This window comes from Podarcis bocagei (assembly GCF_964188305.1).
Source record: "Podarcis bocagei genome assembly, chromosome: 1".
NCBI classification, from domain to species: domain Eukaryota; kingdom Metazoa; phylum Chordata; class Lepidosauria; order Squamata; family Lacertidae; genus Podarcis; species Podarcis bocagei.
In genome coordinates, this window is record NC_138125.1 from 44,194,332 (window position 1) to 44,215,957 (window position 21,626).

General features: G+C 43.9%; 1 protein-coding gene and 1 long non-coding RNA gene across 2 annotated transcripts; one reads left to right on the forward strand and one right to left on the reverse strand.

The window, feature by feature from the left end:
• Positions 1 to 3,755: 3,755 nt before the first annotated feature.
• LOC308596298 lies at positions 3,756 to 5,938 on the forward strand. The gene is made up of 2 exons (XR_014012449.1): positions 3,756 to 5,781; positions 5,830 to 5,938. It is a non-coding gene; the product is annotated as an uncharacterized lncRNA (long non-coding RNA).
• A 5,835-nt stretch (positions 5,939 to 11,773) lies between these two features.
• On the reverse strand, positions 11,774 to 21,311 carry CCDC32 (coiled-coil domain containing 32). The gene is made up of 4 exons (XM_081210598.1): positions 21,168 to 21,311; positions 17,284 to 17,539; positions 15,268 to 15,424; positions 11,774 to 13,419 (listed from the first exon to the last, which is right to left on the reverse strand). Exons 2-4 carry the CDS (start codon positions 17,525 to 17,527, stop codon positions 13,278 to 13,280), a joined length of 543 nt encoding a protein of 180 aa, XP_081066724.1. The 5' UTR covers positions 17,528 to 17,539; positions 21,168 to 21,311; the 3' UTR covers positions 11,774 to 13,277.
• Between the last annotated feature and the right edge of the window lie 315 nt (positions 21,312 to 21,626).

Here is a 21,626-nt window from a genome sequence, read left to right on the forward strand (position 1 = left end):
ACTGTTTTATTTGTATTTATATTACAATTTGTATTATTACAATTTGGCCTAACAAAGACAATTGGGGACTGTTCCATTGACCAGTATCATTTAAAACAACCACAACAAGAACAGCCGTTGGGAATATAATTTACGGTATACAAGTTGTTTATATTTTGTGGAATTTGAACTTGTAAAATTTATTATCGTTTGGAATATTGGCTGCTTCTTTTAGCTTTGATTGCATACCTGGGGCTACATTAAAATACACAATTCAGGATTTGTGAAGGCTAATAGGAAGACCTGCCATCTGTTCAGCTTGAAGTAGCTCCCTTGAACTAGGCAGAGCCTCTTGTGGGTTACTTACCATGCAGATCATGTTGTCTAGAAGTTTAAAAGATGCTCTTCTGCCTCTCTCTAGGACTCCTTTATATTGGGGTTAGAACACAAAGTGATAGCTAATGGCTCCAGGGAGAAGTCAAAGAGCAGTGGAAACAAGGGGCAACAGGTGGATGTCCCTGTTGATAGATACGGGGCTTGCTTCAAAGGGAAGAGAATTCCAGAGAACTCTTGCCACAGTGCTAAAAGCATCTGCTCACACTAGAGTGTTTCTGACCACAGAGGTGTGTGGCACCATTACTTCAGATGGATTCCCCAGTCAGAATATACGCTATCTCAACTTCCTGTTATTTTTTTAAAAAATCAGGAATGATGTCAGTGTCTGACAATACCTGGTGCTTTGTGCCACTTCCATTTATCTCTCCCTCAGGTGATTTGATGATTATTTCCTAAGGAACACATTGGTAAGGAGCACAGACTTACTTTGACTGGCTTCAGGACATTCCCAGAGCCAAATGAGGGGAAATGCAACTGTTCGATTCTTAACGTTGGGGGGGGGGCTCTCTTAAAAAATAATAAGAATCAAGGCAGCCTGAAGCTGACAGAGGAACAAATTTCCCCAGAAAGATCAATATGCTTTCAATGCACCATGCTGAGATGTTTTAATTATTTCCTGAGGTTAGACTCTGCAGTGAGTTGGTACACAGATTATGCAATGGCAACAATATTGAGAACTTGAGCAAAAGCCTACTGTTTCAGCTTCCATGTACTTATTTGAGAAGCCCTGGATTTTGTATTTTGTGCATGTGGATTGATAACAGATAATATTGTTTCTGGGAAATACTGGATAGCTTTCACCCAATAAACTGTACTCCAGGATGATAGCAAGCCGGCAAGTTGCTATCCCCATGCTTTAAAAATTGCTATGGACCAAGCTTTTCCTGGTGCTACTAATATACCACATTTCCTGCCCTCCGGTGATCAGTGTTATTGATTTTATTTATGTATTTTACCTGCCTCATTTGTACAGTTTGGATTGTTAATTTGTGTTTTATTGCTGCTAGGTAATTTTGAGCACCATTTGGTGGAAAGGAGAGCTTCAAAGTTAACAACCAAACAGCCAAATATTAAGACTAGGTATGTGCATGTAAAATTAGAATTTAAAGACACCCTGAAGTGTTGGGATGCCTTCATTTTGGAAATGGCAGCTGAAAGCAGGTAGGCTTTTTATAGTGGCTCAGATTCAAATGAACACACAGTGTTTTGAACCTGGAGCTTCACACTAGGAAGTGGGGGCTCTGTTGTGGCAAGTCGCATCCCAGACCATCTCAGCCTAGCTATGTTAATTGCAAGCAAGCAAGAATATCAAGATTGTCAACAGAAAGCAAACCACCATTACAGCCTCACCCCCTTGAGGCTGTCAGGGTAAATCCCTTTTAAAATGCACAACAGTATTAGGAAAATTTGTAACTTTTCCTTTTTTTGTTTCACTCCTATCCTTCCCTTCATCAGTTCATGATCTAGAGGTAGTGAGGTAGTGAGGATGAGAACCTTTTTCTCTCTTGAAAACTATGCAGAACTGAAGGAAGAAGTTGGAAGAATAGCCCACTTTCCCACTTGTGTGGCGAGTTCCCGCCCCCCACCAAGGATAAATAAAGACACAAGACATCAGAATTTAAGGTTAAATGGGCGAATTAGGCCACAACTTTATTGAATTCAGGAATGAGAGGCATTGGCTTAGGCATTGGTCCTATCGACTATCCGGCTCCAGCCCATTTGCTGGAGACACGGGAAGGGTTAACACCATAGTGGGGGAGTTTCCTGCTGAGGCACGTCAACTAGGAGCTCCCACCGCTGGGGCCTGCCTTTGGCCCACACCTCCATAGGCTTCGGACAGGGCCATGCCCCCCTGAGTCCTTTACCGGACCACCCTTCGTTCTCTGGGGGGAGGTGATGGCGTTCCTCCCCCCCCCCATCCTCTTAACCCCTTCTTACCAATGCCTAACTTCCCACTTCTTCTTTCAGTCCCAGGTGCTTTTCAAAGTTCCGATAATTCTAGAGGCTCTGAGTTTTACACAGGTCTCTGGAAAAGGGAAGGGGTGTGGGTGTTTTCTCTCTGCCTACTCAAACATCCAAATCACCTACAGACCTGAAGAAGGTTGGCAGCCCCAGAGCTAAAATATGAATATACATGCATCTCACTTGTTAACAGAACAGCAATGTTAGTATTAATTTAGAGCTGCCTGGGCTAAATCAATCCCATGTACACCTTCAACTCTTGCAAAAATAAATAAAAATATCAGTACCAGGGGCAGCTGCATGCGAGAGGGGAAGGCCTCACTGAGCTAGAATGTCCCTTTACTTATTGTCAACAGGTTTACCACACCTATCAGCCAATCACCCATTCCCACCACCCTTCTGAGTAATACCCCTCCCCACCCTCTCAGTATATATAAAGGTCTGGTGACTTCTGTTTCAGTGTATCTGAAGAAGTGTGCATGCACACGAAAGCTCGTACCAATAACTAACTTAGTTGGTCTCTAAGGTGCTACTGGACAATTTTTTAAAAAAAATAATTATATATTCCTTTACCTATGTGTCTCTCTTTCTGCACAATGCTATGTATGTCCACTGAGAAGTTCCACTGTCTTCACTTGGGCTTACACCCTAATAGGTGGCTTAAGAATGCAGCTTTAAATTGCATTTCTATTTTGTATGCTTTTTTATTCATTTTGCTTTCTTTCATTTTTGGACCGCTGCACCTGCTTCTCTCTCCCTGTCTTTCCTACTACAAACATACGTTACAAAGGTTGGACACCACCCCCAATCTCTGCTGACCGGTAGCAAGATTCCAGGAGGTTCCAGACACTCACCTGGGGTCTGTGTTCCTCTGAGAATCAAGAGGTAGCTTTAAGAAATATGATTTCACAGATCAGATCAGATCAGATCAGATCAGAAGAATCTTTATTTGCATCAGCCACTAGCCATAGCAATAAAATAAAATAAAATGTATTGAAGGTAGAGGTAAAAGCTTAACTATACAAAATACATTTTGGAGGTTTATATCAATAATCAAATAATAGAGATTTATTCACATATTTACACCTGAATAAAGATGGAGTGAGTGACCATCTTACAACGTGGTCATCTCAAGAGGGGCTTGCTCCTCACAGCAATGCAGCGCTGAAGTCCAAGACATCTCTCCCAGCCTCCCTTCAGCCAGCCTGCCTGCCAAGATCTGTTCTGTCTTAGTTCTCCTCCTCCTTCCTCTCACCCAAACAACTCCTTCCCATCCATCTCCTATCCCAAGCCTAGTTTTGTAGAAGCACATTTTTCCTGTGAACGCAGCCTGCCTGTTCCCCATCACCTTGGCAATCCCACAGCCCTGAGACCTTTCCTTAGATGTGCTAATGACCAGTAATTAGCACTTTTGTCCGGTACAGTTCTACAGCTTGTATTTTTCATTCATATCCCAAATAATAAAAATCCTACCATTTGTTAATTTCTTAGGTTTAGGGGATCCCCCTCAATTTATAATAATATCAACCCTTCAGCTATTAACTGGGTTGTTCTTCATGGGGACTGCAGGCACAGCTAGTATGTCAAGTCTACAGCTTCCATTAGAACTGCAGTCTGTTATTCAAAAAATTCTGTAATTGTTTGTGAGGTTTGTACAATTCAAAGGCACAAAGAGTTAGGGCAGGCATAGGCAAACTTGGCCCTCCAGATGTTTTGGGACTACAACTCCCATCATCCCTGGCTAACAGGACCAGTGGTCAGGGATGATGGGAGTTGTAGTCCCAAAACACCTGGAGGGCTAAGTTTGCCTATGCCTGAGCTCGGGCTTATCTCCATACCTGTGGTGCAACAGATAGTCCATTAGCACCTTCTAACCAAAGCACCAATCCCCTTCTGCTTTGCTTCTTGCATGTACCTGTGGAAATACCATTTCTAAAGCAGTTTTCCAGGGCATAATATAAACATAAGTCATTTTGGGGTTGCAACTGAATACTTGTATTAATACTCTGACATTAAGGTGCACATGTGATGTTTTCCTTCTAAGACAATCAGATGAAGGTGGCCCTGTGGTCTAAACCACTAAGCCTCTTGGGCTTGCCAAACAGAAGGTCAGTGGTTCAAATCCCCATGATGGAGTGAGTTCCTGTTGCTCTGTCCCAGCTCCTGCCAACCTAGCAATTCAAAAGCACACCAGTGCAAGCAGATAAATAGGTACCGTTGCAGTGGGAAGGTAAATGGCGTTTCCATGCACTCTGGCCTCTGTCACGGTGTTCCGTTGGGCCAGAAGCAGTTTAGTCATGATGGTCACATGACCCAGAAAGCTGTCTGTGGACAAATGCCAGCTCCCTTGGCCTGCAAAGCGAGATGAGCGCCGCAACCCTATAGTCGCCTTTGACTGGAGTTAACCATCCTGGGGTCCTTCGATGTGGTGTTTTTCTTCTACGGCAATCAGCGCTTAATTTTGAGTGCTCATGTTCAGACATACTCAGCACGACACAAAACAGTCTCTCCTAAAACCATAATTTAAATTACCATTATGTCTGGAGACTCCAAGTGTGTTCTTCAACATAATTATTCCATATTCGTGTAATTGGCTATTCATGGTGAATCAGGTGTTGGACTAAGTCTTGCTGTCTGAATTTCACTGTCAGATACATCTTGTGCGCTAACTTCCTTTGTTGCCTTTGGAGAAAAAACAAGTGGGTCCTGCAACAAAATGTTGCAGCATGGGCTACCTGTGTTCATTGTTCTAATGAAACAGCCATGTCCTCCTCCAGGATCATCCTTTCCAAGCCCTGCTTAAAATGACCATGCTGTAAGATTCAGATTCCCTCTATGGTGTCAATATGTGAATAAATCATACTTCTTAAAGCTCCAACAGTCACTGTCACGCCTTCAATTCTCTAAAGGAGCACAAGCCCTGGGTGAGCACCTTGAAACCCCTGGAATCTTGCTACCACTGGGCAGAGAGTGAGGATGGTGCCCAACTTTTTAAACATGTTTGCTCAGAAGTAAGTCACATTGAGTTCAATGGGACCAACTCCCAGGACAGTATGTATAGAATTGCATCCCAGCTCTCCAGTTTAATTTGGTGGAGTATGCACGGCTTGTGGATCTAACGTATAGAATAAGAGAACAAGAAGAACATTCCTTTAAATAAGATTGGAAAATGTTTGACTATATGGGGGAGGGGAATTGTGTACACTTGAAAACGTTGGCAGCATTAAGATAAATTCACCAGTGTAAATAAGTTTTGATGGAAGTAATAATCAAATACTGAATGGTTTAGTTGATATAAAATATGCCGGGATTTATGCTATGCAAAATGAACCATTGAAAGAGAAGAAAGGAAGTCACTGATATGTTAAGGTTGTATAAATGAATATTCTAAATTGTAAAATAGAAAATTTAATTAAAATTATATTTGTATATGTATATGTATATGTATATGTATATGTATATGTATATGTATATGTATATATATATATAGAGAGAGAGAATTTGGTGGAGTCTAATAGTGTCCAATCTGCATTTGAATTACTTTTTTTCAGTCATGTTCCTTGAGTACAATACATTAATGTCCAAAACAGATGACCAAGAAGCGGAAGTTGAACAATCTTTTCTAAAAATAATATAACAGATTCCTCAAATTATTCCAGGAACATTCTCAATGTTCTTTCATCTCCCTACCTCCACACCAAATTAACATACAAAGAGATGGCAGATAAACTATACAAAAATAAAACAGAGTCAAAATCAAAACATGCCTTTCAATTAAATATGTAATTTGTGTGGTCTTTAGAAGTCAGTGGTTACCATGGCAATCCATATCCTTTAAAAGCACTCAGCACTGCAAATCTCCTCCTTCATGCAGTAATGTTGTGGAAGGAAACTGAGGCTTTATAAGTCTACGCTGCTTTGGAAATGCCAATTTTTATAGTAGTGAAAGAAAATGCAAAAGATAAACACTGTTATTTCACAAAGCAGCTATAATTTCATTGAATATGGAAAAGAAAAAGAACAGATTCTGTTTTTCTGCAGATTTCATCTGTAGGCAAAGCATGTCTCCATCATCACCAATGAGGTGACAATAGGTATTAAATAGAAATATGAGGTCCCTGAAGACTGGAGACGGGCAAATGTTGTCCCCATCTTCAAAAGGGGGGGACACCCAGATAACTACCAAATGGATACCAGGAAAGGTCTTAGACAAAGGCTTTAGATTACAGTCCTGTACCCACTTACCTGTGAGTAAGCTCCATTGAACTCATTGTGCCTTACATCTCAGTAGACATGTATAGGATTGTGCTATTACATCTCTGTCATTGAAAAAAATGAGAACTAAATGTACTAGAGTTTAGCAACAATCTGCTCTAAGTTTTTTAGTTATATATTTCTGGTTGCTACACATAATTCACCCCCTGAGCCTTCAGGGGGAAAGCTGGCAGAAAATGCAAATAAATAAATTCATCACATGGCCCCTTTGCATTCAGGAAAGATCCACAGGAACGCTTTATGAAAAATGCAGTGGAAGAAGCAGGTTTCTAATACCTAAACATAAAATACCATAAAGTGGCATTTATGCTCATTAACCTCAGTGGAAATTCTTAAATCTACAAGAGGGAGTGCAAATATGATCAGACAGGAGATAACATTCAAATACAGCATTCTACATTACCAGTACCAGGCAATGCTGTAATTACATTCTTACCCATTTTTAGAAGATCCTATCTAATTTTCTTTTTCCCACTGATGCATACTTTTCCTTGAGGAAGTGCAGGAGGGAATTGAGTAACAATATGTTTGACCCTTTTGATGCTTTTGAATTATGGTGTTGGAGGAGACACTTGAGAATCCCATGGACTGCAAGAAGATCAAACCTATCCATTCTTCAGGAAATCAGCCCTGAGTGCTCACTGGAAGGACAGAGCCTGAAGCTGAGACTCCAATACTTTGGCCACCTCATGAGAAGAGAACTCCCTGGAAAAGACCCTGATGTTGGGAAAGATGGAGGGCACAAGAAGGGGACGACAGAGGATGAGATGATTGGACAGTGTTATCGAAGCTACGAACATGAGTTTGACCAAACTGTGGGAGGCAGTGGAAGACAGGAGTGCCTGGCATGCTCTGGTCCATGGGGTCACGAAGAGTCGGACACGACTAAACGACTAAACAACAACAACAACAACATGTTTGGCCCAGTGTAGGACCTCTTGTTAGGATACTGAATTTGGACATTCATCTTGAGGTAGCCTACTCACCTCCATCTTTAAGCATTTACCCAGGTTCACCCACCAAATGAATACAGTTTCAGACAAACATCTGGGACATGGATGAATACCTGCTCTAAACAAAGAAATGGATCTGCCAGGATGGTGAAGACATGGCAAGGCTGAAAAGACCTATTCCTACTTAATCTGGGAGTTGGCCCCATTAAACTTAATGAAATTTACTTCTGAGTAGGCATTACAATGTTGGCATTTCTCTGCTGTGCAGCCCTGAGTAGCTTACCACCAGGTGTACCAACACACAGATCCTTCAGTTCCAAGTCTCAGTAGATCCAGTAGAGCCTTCAGTTCCAAGTCTCAGTAGATCCAGTCGTTTGCTATGTCGCTGCAGTATGAAATACGTAGCAGGCCATAATAAGGAAGGGAAAGCCCATCTCCCTCATTCCCCAGTGCCTCCAAGGTGGGAACCTGAAGGAATCCATTGTTGGAGTCTCCAATAATACTGTGTGGCTGTGTTTTTGTATCTATGCATGTGTGTGCATACACACACACACACACACAGAGTTATTAATGGATGTAATTTGCCATTAGATTTCAGTAAAAATTCCTCATTTCTATTTTGTTCTAGTATTCGAATTATAGGATTGGATAGGATCTTCATAACCTAGAACAGTGGTTCCCAATTGGTGGTCCGCAGACCCCCCCAGGTCCACGTAACCAGGGGGTACATGGCCCCATTTACTAACAAAAACTACCATAGAAATACCTTGGTTCTCGAACTTAATCCATTCTGGAAGTCCGTCTCACTTCTGAAATGTTCGAAAACCAAGGTGCAGCTTCTGATTGGTGCAGGTGCCCCAGAAAACAATAGCCAACAACCACCCGAAAAACGTTTGAAAGCTGCAACACTTACTTCCGGGTTTTCAGCGTTTGGGAACCAAGGCGTTTGAGTGCCAAGGCGTTTGAGAACCAAGGTACCACTGTACATATAATAAATAAAATATGATAGATTCTAAATCACGTGTGCACTTTACCTTTCAAGCCACAATAAGGAAATTCTGACGAGATCTAGTGGCAAATTATATCCAGTAATAACGTTATTGGATAGGGGACACGGGTGGCGCTGTGAGTAAAACCTCAGTGCCTAGGACTTGCCGATCTCATGGTCGGCGGTTCGAATCCCCGTGGCGGGGTGAGCTCCCGTCTTTCAGTCCCAGCTCCTGCCCACCTAGCAGTTCGAAAGCACCCCCAAGTGCAAGTAGATAAATAGGTACCGCTTTCTAGCGGGAAGGTAAACGGCGTTTCCGTGCGCTGCGCTGGTGCTGGCTCGCCAGAGCAGCTTCGTCACGCTGGCCACGTGACCTGGAAGTGTCTTCGGACAGTGCTGGTTCCCGGCCTCTTAAGTGAGATGAGCGCACAACCCTAGAGTCGGACACAACTGGCCCGTATGGGCAGGGGTACCTTTACCTTTAATAACGTTATGGGGGTGCGCACGCGCGCACACACACACACACACACGTGTACAGGAATATTAAGAAACAAAAACAGAGCAACAAATTATCATTGGAGTAGCATGTTGCCAACAATAGATCCCATCTCCACTTCAAGCAGACATTTGGATGGCCAGATGTTAAGGATGTTCCTGTAGCTCTTGAGTTCCTCCACTAAGGGGTGTGTGGGCAGGAAATTGGAGCATCCTCTGTATGTGTCTGCCCAGCCTCGAAGACCTCCTCCAGCATGGGGAAAAGCCCACCATCCTGGCTCCATTGTCAAGCAGCTCTTACTTGCAGACTTTTCTTTTAATATTCCACCAATCTCTTCCTCCCTGCCCACTGGCCTGCTGTGGGACAGAGAGATCGCTCATGGAAGATAGCGAAGCTGATCACATGCTTTTGAAATTGGGCAGGCATAATGAGATACAAGGAGGCCTTTGTGTTCCGCTTCTGGCCCTCCTTAAAAAATCTGGCTGAATCCCGGTGACATTAAAAGGTACAAAATCATGTATATTATATATTTATGCAAAAAAATCTAGGGGTTTCATTTTCACCCTCTGCATGCTGCACCAGTGAGGCCGAGTTATTGGTTACTGGGGCCAGATGTCAGACAACAATGTTCAAGGCCATGTTAGGGAGGAATATGTGTATGTTGTCTGGGAGGAAGCAAGACCTGCTTTTCTCAGGCAAAGTGTTCCTCAAGAGGTATCAGAAAGAAATGTTTGAAAATTGATGAACGACTATTATAGATAGATTAAAGAGGATTTACTCCACTCAACTATTTTGAGTACAGGTTATAACAATGTATAAAAGCCATAGCAGAAATTGATAACTGAACAGGCGATGTGTAGGGAGAAGGGTTGAGTGTATTTTGAAATGATAGTTGGGAAAGTGATTTTATTGGGACCAGCAAAGAGGCGACACCTGTGGGCGGGTGGGAAGTCAGCTTTTAAATTTGTATTGAATTTGTATTCATTTGGTGGCAATTTATTAAAAATTATGGAAAATCAATAAAAAAAATTGGCAAAATCAACACAGAGGAAGTGGAAAAGTGTTTTAATTGATGCCTCTTCAGAGTCTAGGGCAATTGCTGTGATTAGCACTAACAGTACATTTTAAAATAGAAACAATATGATGTCACACCCACACACCCAGTAGTTTGACCTGCCAGGATAGCAATTGCTCCATGGATTTGTCATTTAGCAGGAAATAATATTAACTGTGTAATGAACCCAGGGTTTGTGCCCATACACTGCATTATGCACAGGGACCTAGTTCTGCTTCTCTTGTCTCCTGCTAAACAGGCAACACAAGCCTGGTTCACATGACATGGTCAACCAAATGGTGGCTTATTGAGACCATACAATCGCCCAGGCTTCCAGAGATAGGCTTGCAGGTGCTCTGCCCCAATTCTTTTTGCTCCCATACTGAGCTTAGCTGAAGTTTGGCTTAGCATGCTATCCTAAGCAGGATAAGTTCTCCCTTCTAACCAGGAACATAAAGGTACAGTAAAGGGACCCCTGACCATTAGGTCTAGTCACGACTGACTCTGGGGTTGCGGCGCTCATCTCACTTTATTGGCCAAGGGAGCCGGCGTACAGCTTCCGGGTCATGTGGCCAGCATGACTAAGCCGCTTCTGGCAAACCAGAGCAGCGCACGGAAACACTGTTTACCTTCCTGCCGGAGCAGTACCTATTTATCTACTTGCACTTTTTGAGGGTGCTTTTGAACTGCTAGGTTGGCAGGAGCTGGGACCGAGCAACGGGAGCTCACCCCGTTGCAGGGATTCGAACCACTGACCTTCTGATCAGCAAGTCCTAAGAAGGCAGGCAGGCAGGTAGACTTGGAGGAATCTGAGGTTGGTGGGGCAGTACCACATTTTCCCTAATGGACCAGCCTCCACTGGTTCTTGCTGTTCCCTAGTTTAAATTTGCCTGTTCCTAATTCTTCCCACTTAACCGTTCCCTCCTGCTACTTCTTTCTCAGGTCCCGGTGTCTCCTTTTCATAGAATTATAGGACTGTAGAGTTGCAAGGGACCCTGAGGATTATCTAGTCCGACTCTTTGCAATGCAGGAATTTCAACTAAAGCATCCATGACAGATGGAAATCCAACCTCCAAGGAAGGAGGGCCCTATCCTTTTAATTCACTGGGAAAGGGTGTGCGTGTGTTCCTAACTCCTCTACACTCTGTATAGAGCCTAATGCACTGACGACACTAAATAAAGACAGCAAACTTTAAAAGCCTCAGTTCTGAAATCGCATGTTCTTCTATCACAACACAAAAAAATGTGAAGAGCCACAAAGGTACATCACTCATACAACAGGCAAATATGTTTTGATGGATCAAGACAGAAGTCAGTGAAACTCAATTTTGAAAAGGCATATTAACTATGCAAATAGACAACCTAGAGACCATCCCACCAATGTGACAGCAATATATGCAGTTCATCATCCATAACGTATTACCAGAGCAGAAAAACTCAGAGGCAAGTGAAACATAAAATGATGGGAAATAATGTAAACTTCCCCAATTTTGAGATGTTTTGTCTAACAAATTTCCGGATTATTTAAGCAAAACTGCAATTTTGGAGAGGAGGCAACCACAGCACACATTTCCAAATACTTCATAAACACATATACCTACTTGTATACTTTAACCGTGCTATGCTAATTTTTTTCCAGGTTCGGTATTTCCTATTTTGCCATCTTGGCAAAAAAAGCACTCTGAGACCAGTGAAGTCACTATATGGCCATTCAGACATAACAACATCACCAATGGCAAACAAAAATATTCAAACCGAGTTTGCCTTCAATGATATCACCATGCAATCAGATCCGGTTGTCTGCATTATTGCAACTGCACTGTTTGCAAGTAGCAAAAAGTCAATGAGGGAAAAATGGCACAAAAGCAGCAACTGGCCTGGGCTGCTACGTATGTTGAAAGGTATCAGGGAAGGGAGCAGTGAAGGGCTATGGATGGCCACGGAGTGAGGGAATGTAATGAAAATGAAGTCAAGGACATGACATGTGGCTGCAGCACAAACATTTTCACCTCCTTTTGCATACACTGCCACACACACAAAAAAACCCACACACAAAAGTGAATATGCCACAGGGAGTAAAAAGGTTAATGGAATACATCCTCTTTTCCAGCTCACCACTGATTTCATACTTGGTCTTATTTATGCCAACTAAATTCCTACAGATTTAATTCCATATTGTTTTGGAATACATTTTTCTTTTCTTCTTGCAGCAAAGGAAACTGAGAGTGAAGAAGAAAGCATGGCTATTCTATTAGCTGGAAAAGATGCTTGGGGAAATCAGATCTCATGAATGGCAAAGCAAAGTAGCTCCATTCCAGAACAGTTTTAAATTCAGAGTTTTAAGAAAATAATTACATGAGGTGCTACACTTTTCAATTCAAGACCTGCTTGCTTGCAAGGACAAAGACAACAATTTTAACAAAAAGAGGGCTGTGTGGTTTTTTTCCAGTAGTAGACGCTTCATCTCTTTAAGACTGAAACTGAATGTAAAATGTAGTGGTGTGTATTTTATCCCCCCCCCCCCCCATTTTTTTTCCTTCCTAAAACCAAAAGCAAAGGTTGCCAAGATCACTCAAAACTGCACCGGCAGTTGCTTTTCACTTCACAGAGGAAAAGATACAGGCACGCTTGGGCTTAGAAAAAAAAGTTGGGAAAAGAGATACACACGAGTTTCAGTCTTAGAAGTCATACATTTGGGGATTATATGCTGTGAGGAAAGGAATGTTTCCACGTACTGAAATTTGAGAGTACAATGTTTCTGCACAGTCCATTGCAGTGCGAGGTGACGAATTGTCTGAAATAATGCAGTTTACAGGATCCATATGCATGCAAGTCCTCCAAAAAGAATACAACAAAAACCTCTGGGAATGATGCAGACCCAAAGAAAAGAGCCCATAAAGGAGAAGAGCGAAGCAAATGGATGAACTCTTCACTCCCATGCCTGACTCCAGTCCATCTCATTATCCAAAGATTATATCCACTGCCTTTTATGTTCAGTCATCTTAGTAGATTCTTACATATGACTAGATTTAAATCTGCAACTTCAAAGCCACTGAAATTTAAGAAGTACAGTGGAAAGTGTGGTCTACTATCCCCAAGCACTGGCACTTCCCTCCTCTTGCTGCTTTAAAAGAAACTGCACCAGCCCCCGGACTGGAGGCAAAGGTCAACATTTCACTGTTCTACAGCCATCATCAGTTCTTCTTCAGTCTCTTGCTTCTCTATACGAGCCTCGAGCGGAATCAAATACTGCACTTCCTCAGTGCTGACAGCCACTTTCTCAGGCTGTAGCCAGCGCTTCAAGTGTTCCAGAGTGCTGAGAGAAAGCAGAAAGGGCAGGGAACAGTAAAGAAAGAAGGCAAAAGGGCAGGATCAGCCCCCACCCCATCCCCACTAATCATTTCAACTATTTTCTACCAAAATGTAATGGAAGGAACTTTTGACTGTCAGATTAAAGTAAAGGCAAAGGGACCCCTGACCATTAGGTCCAGTCGTGACCGGCTCTGGGGTTGCGGCGCTCATCTCGCTTTATAGGCCGAGGGAGCCGGTGTTTGTCTGCAGACAGCTCCCGGGTCATGTGGCCAGCATGACTAAGCTGCTTCTGGAAAACCAGAGCAGCGCACAGAAACGCCGTTTACCTTCCCACCGGAGCGGTACCTATTTATCTACTTGCACTTTGATGTGCTTTCAAACTGCTAGGTTGGCAGGAGCAGGGACCGAGCAACAGGAGCTCACCCCGTCGCGGGGATTCGAACTGCCGACCTTCTGATCAGCAAGTCCTAGGCTCTGTGGTTTAACCCACTGCACCACCCGCGTCCGACTGTCAGATTAGAGAGGCCCAAATTCAAATCCCACTCAGCCCTGAAGTTGGGTGACCCTGGACCATTCACTCTCTCTGTCCAAGCTACCCCACATCTTAGAAAAGGTTCGGGTTTGGGCTAAACTCCAACAGTTTAGGGAATTCTGTGACAAGCAGCTATTGAGGAACACCTATCAGTTCAGCACAGGCCCTCTCCAGAGAGGGCACATTGCAGATTCCCTTGTTCCCCTATGAAGAAACACACAGAAAACTAGCACAGAGAGAAATAGCTCAGCTAGAACAGTTCTCCAATGGACTAGTTTTCTACATGAAATGAGTTTTCGACCTAGAGCAGAAACAGAAGAATACACAGATAATAGGAATTGGGGGGAAGTCTCCTCTAGGGCCAGACTAACAGGGCAATCCAAACCCAGACCAGGCAGTAACAGGGCGTAGTAAGAGTGGTAGAGACACCACTAGGTCTGCAGCCCTGTCACTCACATCAGTTGGGGCAGAAGGCCGGGGGGGGGGGGCAGGCAAATTGCTGCACCAGGCCATTGGCCAACAAGTGATGGCAACGGGGCTGGCTCAGGATCCAGTGGATCTTGGTTCAGATCAGCCCAACTTCCGGGATGCCCCATTTGGGGGCTTTTGGGGGCTACTGCAGGCAGTAAATGCACAACACCTGCACATTTGGCGAGTGGAATGGAGTTCCACGCCATCAGAGTGATGCTGGTATCACTTTATGGGGGAGGTCTAGGGGGGTGCTGAGCAGAGGGATGACTCTGCCTAATCCAGGGGTCTGCAACCTTTAAGACAGAAAGAGCCACTTGGACCTGTTTCCGAAGGGAAAAAAACCTGGGAGCCGCAAAACCATTGCGACATTTAAAACAAATATATCTCCGGAGCCGCGATCTGACAGCGGGCGGGAAGGTGACATCGGGACGGTGCGTGACCAACGCACGCACCGCCCCCATGCGACATCACAGCCAGTACAGCGCCCGCCACAGTGGGGAGTCTCAGGGCGCACAATGCGCCTCCTCCCCTCGCTAGTATCCGCCCCGGAGCCGCAGCAAAGGTGTAAAAGAGCCACATGTGGCTCCAGAGCCGCGGGTTGCAGACCCCTGACCTAATCCAACCCTGCTTCCCCACAGCACAAAGGGGTTTTTCCAGTCTGCGCATGGTGCAGTCTGCACATGATCAGAAAAACACCCTAGTGGTTGACCTGAGCCCTGGAACTGAAAACAGGGCTGAGGGCAAACCGTGGCTTGAATTAAGAACAGCCCTTACTCCAGAAGTGGTGGGCACTTCGATAAGATGCACACTTCAAAAGCCATTGCATGAATAAAAACCTCACTGAATTACCTCTCGTCAGATTCAGTTCCCTCCGTGTAAAATTCAGACTCAGACTTCTCCTGCAGAAACCTGTCCCAGCATTCTTTCTTCGCCTGAGAAAGAGTGTGCAGCATGTCTTTGGAGGTCACCTCCTGTGACAAACCCTTTATCCTCATCAATCTTCTCTCTAGAGGCAGGGAGGGGAAATCACACAAGTGTGGCCAAGGTAGAGTCAGGAATTTTCAATCCAAACCATTTCATGGGTTTTCATATGAATTGTAAATCACCATTTAAGGCAGGGTGATTTACCAGTGGCTGTCCGTTGTTGCTGGACCACCAACTCCCATCAACCCTGACTATTGGCTGTGTTGTGTTGGACTAATGGGAGTTGGAATCCAACAACATCTGGGGTGGATGAGCACAGGTTCGGCTAGGCCTGGGTGATATACCGTCCAAAACTGGCTTGAAGTCCATATCGTGATATCTAGGGTTGCCATATGTCCAGGAAAACCTGGACATGTCCTCTTCCAGGGGCCAACATGCCCATCTGGGCAGATTTTTACATTTTAAAGGAAATGTCCAGGTTTTTTGGGTTTTTCTGGGCTTTGGCTTGGGCAGCCCAGGCTCAGGCACGAGAGGGTGGCGGCGGCCCCATGCCTGCATGCCTCTTTCTAAGGCTCAGGCTGTTCTCTTTTTTGCTCTTCAAGATATGGCAACCCTATTATCGGTTTTTGACCTGGCAATATATATCATAAATCATGGTGTGTGTGCGCGCGCACGCGCTATGCAAAAAGCACGATGAGGGAAGAAGCCAGCCATTGCCTCTACATATTTCCATCTTTATTTCAGACATCATGATATATTGGTATATTGCGATGTTTCGCTGGTGATATAGCACAATGCTGAAAACCAGGTATTGCCCAGCCCTAGGTTGGGCACCTCTGACTGAAAGTATCCATTTTACCGCAGCGCTATATTAGATATTTCTCTTCCATGTCCTGACTTTTGCTCATTTTAATTTTGTGAGAGAACTGGTAAAAAAGAACTAACATGCAATGCCTCACTAAACTACTTTTCCCTCCACTGCCCACTCATGTTCTCATTCCCAAACCCATAATAAAAATGGAAATCAGAAATGGTTCGGCATTAAATCTGTATCTACACTAAAATAAACAATGGAAGTACATTTCATTCTAGGTTAAGGATCACTGCTCACCCATCTGCCTAGAAATATTTGAAAGGAGAGACTCAATTGAAATTATTGTGTGCAGAGCACACAAGCAAAAAGTTTAATGGAAGTCTTCAAGTTCTTGTTCTGGAAATTTAGCTGCAGCAAATTCTTTTCTTCTCCCAGCAGAACGCTAGATGGATTATATTCCTCTCTCGCTGCACAAAAGTTATCAGAAAGAACAATCTAATATACTCTTCAGAGTTTTATGCAGGAATAAATTAGACGAAATTGGTCAAAGGTTTTCTCTCACACATTGCCTGTTTCTGTACTGACAATTATCTTGTCATTCCAGTGCTCTTAAAAATAAATTGTAGAACCTTTCTGAAGTCCCAAGAAGATCCAGAAATGTATAGGAGAGACTGAAATCAATGATTTACACAAAAAGTAACAATGGTCACAGATTTTCAGGCCATGTCCACCTATTGTGGAACAGCACCATTGTCTTTAACAGGCATAGGCAAACTCGGCCCTCCACATGTTTTGGGACTACAATTCCCACCATCCCTGACCACTGGTCCTGTTAGCTAGGGATGATGGGAGTTGTGGTCCCAAAACATCTGGAGGGCCGAGTTTGCCTATGCCTGGTCTTTAACATATAATTTTGGACTGAATGGATTTTTAGTCCAAAACCCTTGATTTTCAGCTGATCAAAACACTAATGCTTGCTGTTTGGGATTAAATGTATACAGATGAACAATTCCCCCCCCCCCCGGCCATGTTACAGTAATAATAATTACAATTAATAATTACTACTCTCAAAGGTTAGGTGTTGACTGCAACAAATTCTCCAACTCAGCAGCTCCCAATATACTGACCTAAAGATGCCAAATAGGCATCTGAATCCTTCAGTGGTGCCCAGGGCTTCATGCTTTCTTGGAAAGTGGTGTTCATGACTTCGTTCTGACTTTCCACATGAACGTGAGCGTCTGTGAACGAATCTGCAAATGCATTGCTTGACTCATCATTCTTGTCCGGATGTGGCAGGGATGAACAGATTTCAGCCCAGAGGTCCTGGCTGGAAATCGTGACTATGGAGTCAATACTTTCAATCATTATCATGATGGAGAAATCCTGGGGGGGAAATATGTAGTTTATGAACTGCGTAATATAATACATACATCTATATATTTCCTCCCTCTTCTATCCTATAAAGATGAGAAGCCATGGGATTTTCAGTTCTCCTTTAAAACACAACAAACAAAAACAAAAACCAGAAGTCAAACTGCGCAAGAAAACTGAGTGCTTTTAAAAATCCAGGCACCTAAACATTTTGGCCTAACCAGTGGCACCCTCTACAGAGATCAGCTACATCTCATTAGCTCCTAGAATGCCCAGCTGGTGCCTAATTTTTTGCAGATTTTACGCATTCCTGTTTCCATGCAAAGGATTAGGCTGTACAGAGTGGATTTTTTGACATATATTTTTTGGAACAGTTAAGGCATCATGCTTATGTTTTAAATCACACACTTAAAGTTACAGCTTGAAGTACTTGTCTGAAGCTGCAATTCCATACCCACTTACTTGGGAGTTAGGCCCAAGAAAGCCAATGATACATAGCTATGGGTAGACATGTGTAGGATTGCACTATAAGTGAACTTGCCTCGGTTTAGTAAAATTACTATTGCTATGCTGCAATGTCCTGCACAGAGGTTGTCCCTGTTCACCTTCCCTTTTAAAAATCTAAAGCAAGACCTGTGTCCCACGTAATAGCCTCTTCAGGTCCAATCTTCATCAGTTCCAATATGCCATGTCTAGGGAAAATGTTACGAATTTGGAGGGTGGATCTGAGCAGACATAGCTGATCTGGTATGTGTCACAGACTGAAACAAAATAAACTGTGGGATGGTTTAAAATATGTATTAATGAACTGCCGTTGTTGCTTAAATTGTTGAGATATAATGAATATTCTAACGCACTGCAGGGGGTTGGCTAGATTGGGGTCCCTTCCAACTCAACAGTTCTATGATTCTAATTCTCTCAGTTAAGGCTGTAAGTTAAGTGATTAGGAAATAACTTAGAATCTTTCACCTGAATCTCAAAAGCACCACAACAGTCTTGCACACAGTGTTGGAAATGTCTTAAGAGGCATATAAATGGTTTAAATAAATAAATAAAAGCGTTTAGAGACTTGGGGTGGGTTTGGGTATCAGTTGAGAAGCATCAGTTTGTAGGGGAGGAAGTAAAAAACAAGATTAAAGCTGGGGTATAGGAAAAGAATGGGGTTATGCTAAAGAACACTTAATGTAACAGCCTAGATGGTTGTCAAGCCAGGATATTAAACCAACTTCATACCATGAAGGAACAAAGGAAGGAATGGAAGAGCTGAGTGGAAGGGCATAAGGCTTGTTTATATATTGGTTTATCAAGCCAAGATATGATCATTCAAACTCTCCCAACATTTAGACAGAGGAATACTTTGGACAGAGAAAAGTACACGTATTTCACCACGTATTTTTATGCGTTTGAATCCCACAGTTCATGTTGCTGTGATAGATTTTATTAGTGATTTGTATTTTAATATTGTGTAGTGGGGGTTGTGAAGAAACCCAGCTTGCTAACCTTTATAGCTACCTACCAACAAGATGACAGGAAGCTGTTTGTTCTTTAATGTAGGAAGTTACAGCGAGAGTGATGGTGGTGAAGGCACAGGATTGGGGTGGGGGTGTCAGCAAGGTGGGAAGTCACTGAGAAAATTGCCAGTGTCTGTTTCACCATATTGAAACATAAAACCGGCACGGGCATGTAAAAAATATCCAGGACAATTCTATCATTAGAGCCCATGATTGCTAGAAAAAGGACTACAACAAGGGAGCATAAAAACTCGGACCCTTCTAAATTAACCACATGGTTTAAATGTCTGGCCGGCCAACCAACCAACCAACCAACCAACCACAAGGTTCAGGGCCAGTTCACATAAGCATCTAGGAAATAGGGGGTATTCCATAGGCAGGCCATCCGATTTGGCAAACCAATCCATCCTACATATCAATAGAAAAATCACTCTCCAAGTATGAATCTTTAGGTAGGCAAAAGAAGGAAGGTATCAGCAGGCTTGGAGGAAACTTCAAGGTGTGCAGCCATACAAAAAATATTTAGGAAAAAAATATAAAGGGTGGGAATAACAGAAGAGGCTTTATTTAGCATTGTTATGTACTGAGTTGAATAGGATCCAAAATGCAGCAGTCCGATTGGTCCTAGAACAATAGGATTCAGAATGCAGCAGTCTGATTGGTCCTAGAACAATAGGATCCAGAATGCAGCAGTCTGATTGGTCCTAAAACAATAGGGCCCAGAATACAGCAGTCTGATTGGTCCACAAGAGCCACCCAATCCAGCTCCAGGTGGAAGTGAATCTGCAACCTGATTGGCCTACAGGAGAATCCTGGAATTAGCCAATCATGTGGGGCCCATTGTGTAAATAGTGTATATAAAGCAGACATTCTGGGGGAACTTCCATTCCTCCTCATCACTATGAGCTGAATAAAGTGCATGAAATCCACTCTCGACTTCGAGTATATTTCAAGCATAGACCTCAGCAAGTGTAACTGCCACATTCTGGGCAGAGTTAGCAGAAGTGATAAGTCTACACATATGCAGAAGGGGCAAACTAGGTATGTGCAAAGCAGAAATGTCTTTAAGTCGCTGCTTGTACTTCTTGCAACAGGGAAACCAAAGAAAGCCCAACAAAGATTGATCAAGCTCAGTAGGCACACTTAATACCATAGGAGTGGGAAGGACAAATAGAAAACTAGCAGAATGGATTATCCTGAAAAGGGGGGTGGCAAGCACCCTGATCGGTATTCTACACAATGCTGCAGTGTTAAGAGTTTTGCTCTTGTATCGCAGCGTGTACCGGGAAACCAGAATTAAACGCAGAACAGGACATCTGCTACCGGTATTTCTAAAGGACGGTCGAGCCTGTCTACGTGTGGTGTATCATTCGTGTGTGTGAGTGTTTTCATGACCCGCGTTTCGCACGTACATCTTACAGCTACAGTCAAACTAGTCAACTGCTAAGCGACCGGCTCTTTCCGATGGTGTGAAGCAGCAGGTTGGGAGTAAGGCCTCGGGGGTCGGGGGGGGGCTCGGAGAAAAGCCACAGCAGCCACCTCCCCTGGTCGCTGGGACCAGGCCAGGCTTCTGCCACTGGACTTCGGACACACGACCCTCCAAGTCCACAGACCTGGGATCCGGCTGCGCACGAGATAAAAGCAATAGGACACCAGGGACAATAAGGCAAGGGGATAAAATCGTATTTCCCCACCATCAAGAAAAAGTGGGCGCTTTTGCAACCATAAATTGGGCGCCAGGACACACCTCCTGAGTCTGAATTGATTCTAGAATGAATTGATTTTAGAATGCACAGTATTTCAATTAAATGATTATGATTTTATGTAAAATGTGTTATTTTTTTACTGTTGTTAGCCGCTCTGAGCCCGGCTTCGGCTGGGGAGGGCGGGATATAAATAAAAATAAATTTTTATTTATTATGTGTGTTTGTGGCGGCGATGACATTCGGAGCAATCCTGAGAGCAGCTCTTGGCATTAAGGTCAGGCGACCAAGCGCGCCTGGCGGGAGAGGCCTCTCACGGTGGCTTTTCCAGGTGGTCTCCTGCCTCCCCCGGGGCCTATGGGCTCCCATGCACCCCCATCCTCCCCGCTGCCGGCGTCCCCTCCTGCGCCCCTCCTGTTCGCCTACCTGGAGCGGCTGAGACTGCTCTGGCCCCTCCGTCGCTTTCAGAGTCCACAAAGGGCAGAAGTCTCGGGAGCCAGGAAGGGCGGGGCGGGGAGCGAGGAACCCACTGTTGTCCCAAACTGGCCAATCAGGGAACAGAGCACAGCTTTCCCGCTCCCATAGGCTGCGGAGGGATACCAATCACCACCGAAGCTTGGCAAGTAGCAAAGGAGAAGGCTGAATGGTTCGCAAACAAGACTTCCGGTTCCCCTTGACAAACTCGGGAGGTGCGGGGTAAGAACGGTGGAGAAATCAATGAGAAATAACCTCTGGAGGCAGGGCGCGGCGGGCGTGATTGTTTCAGAGCAGAGGAACCAGGAGGACCTGTCAGCTTTATCGCTACGTCATTGACAATTTTGCACGGACATGCCCCCACCCCTCAGGCCCCTGAGCATGGAAGTGCCTAAACAAAAACCGGAAGTG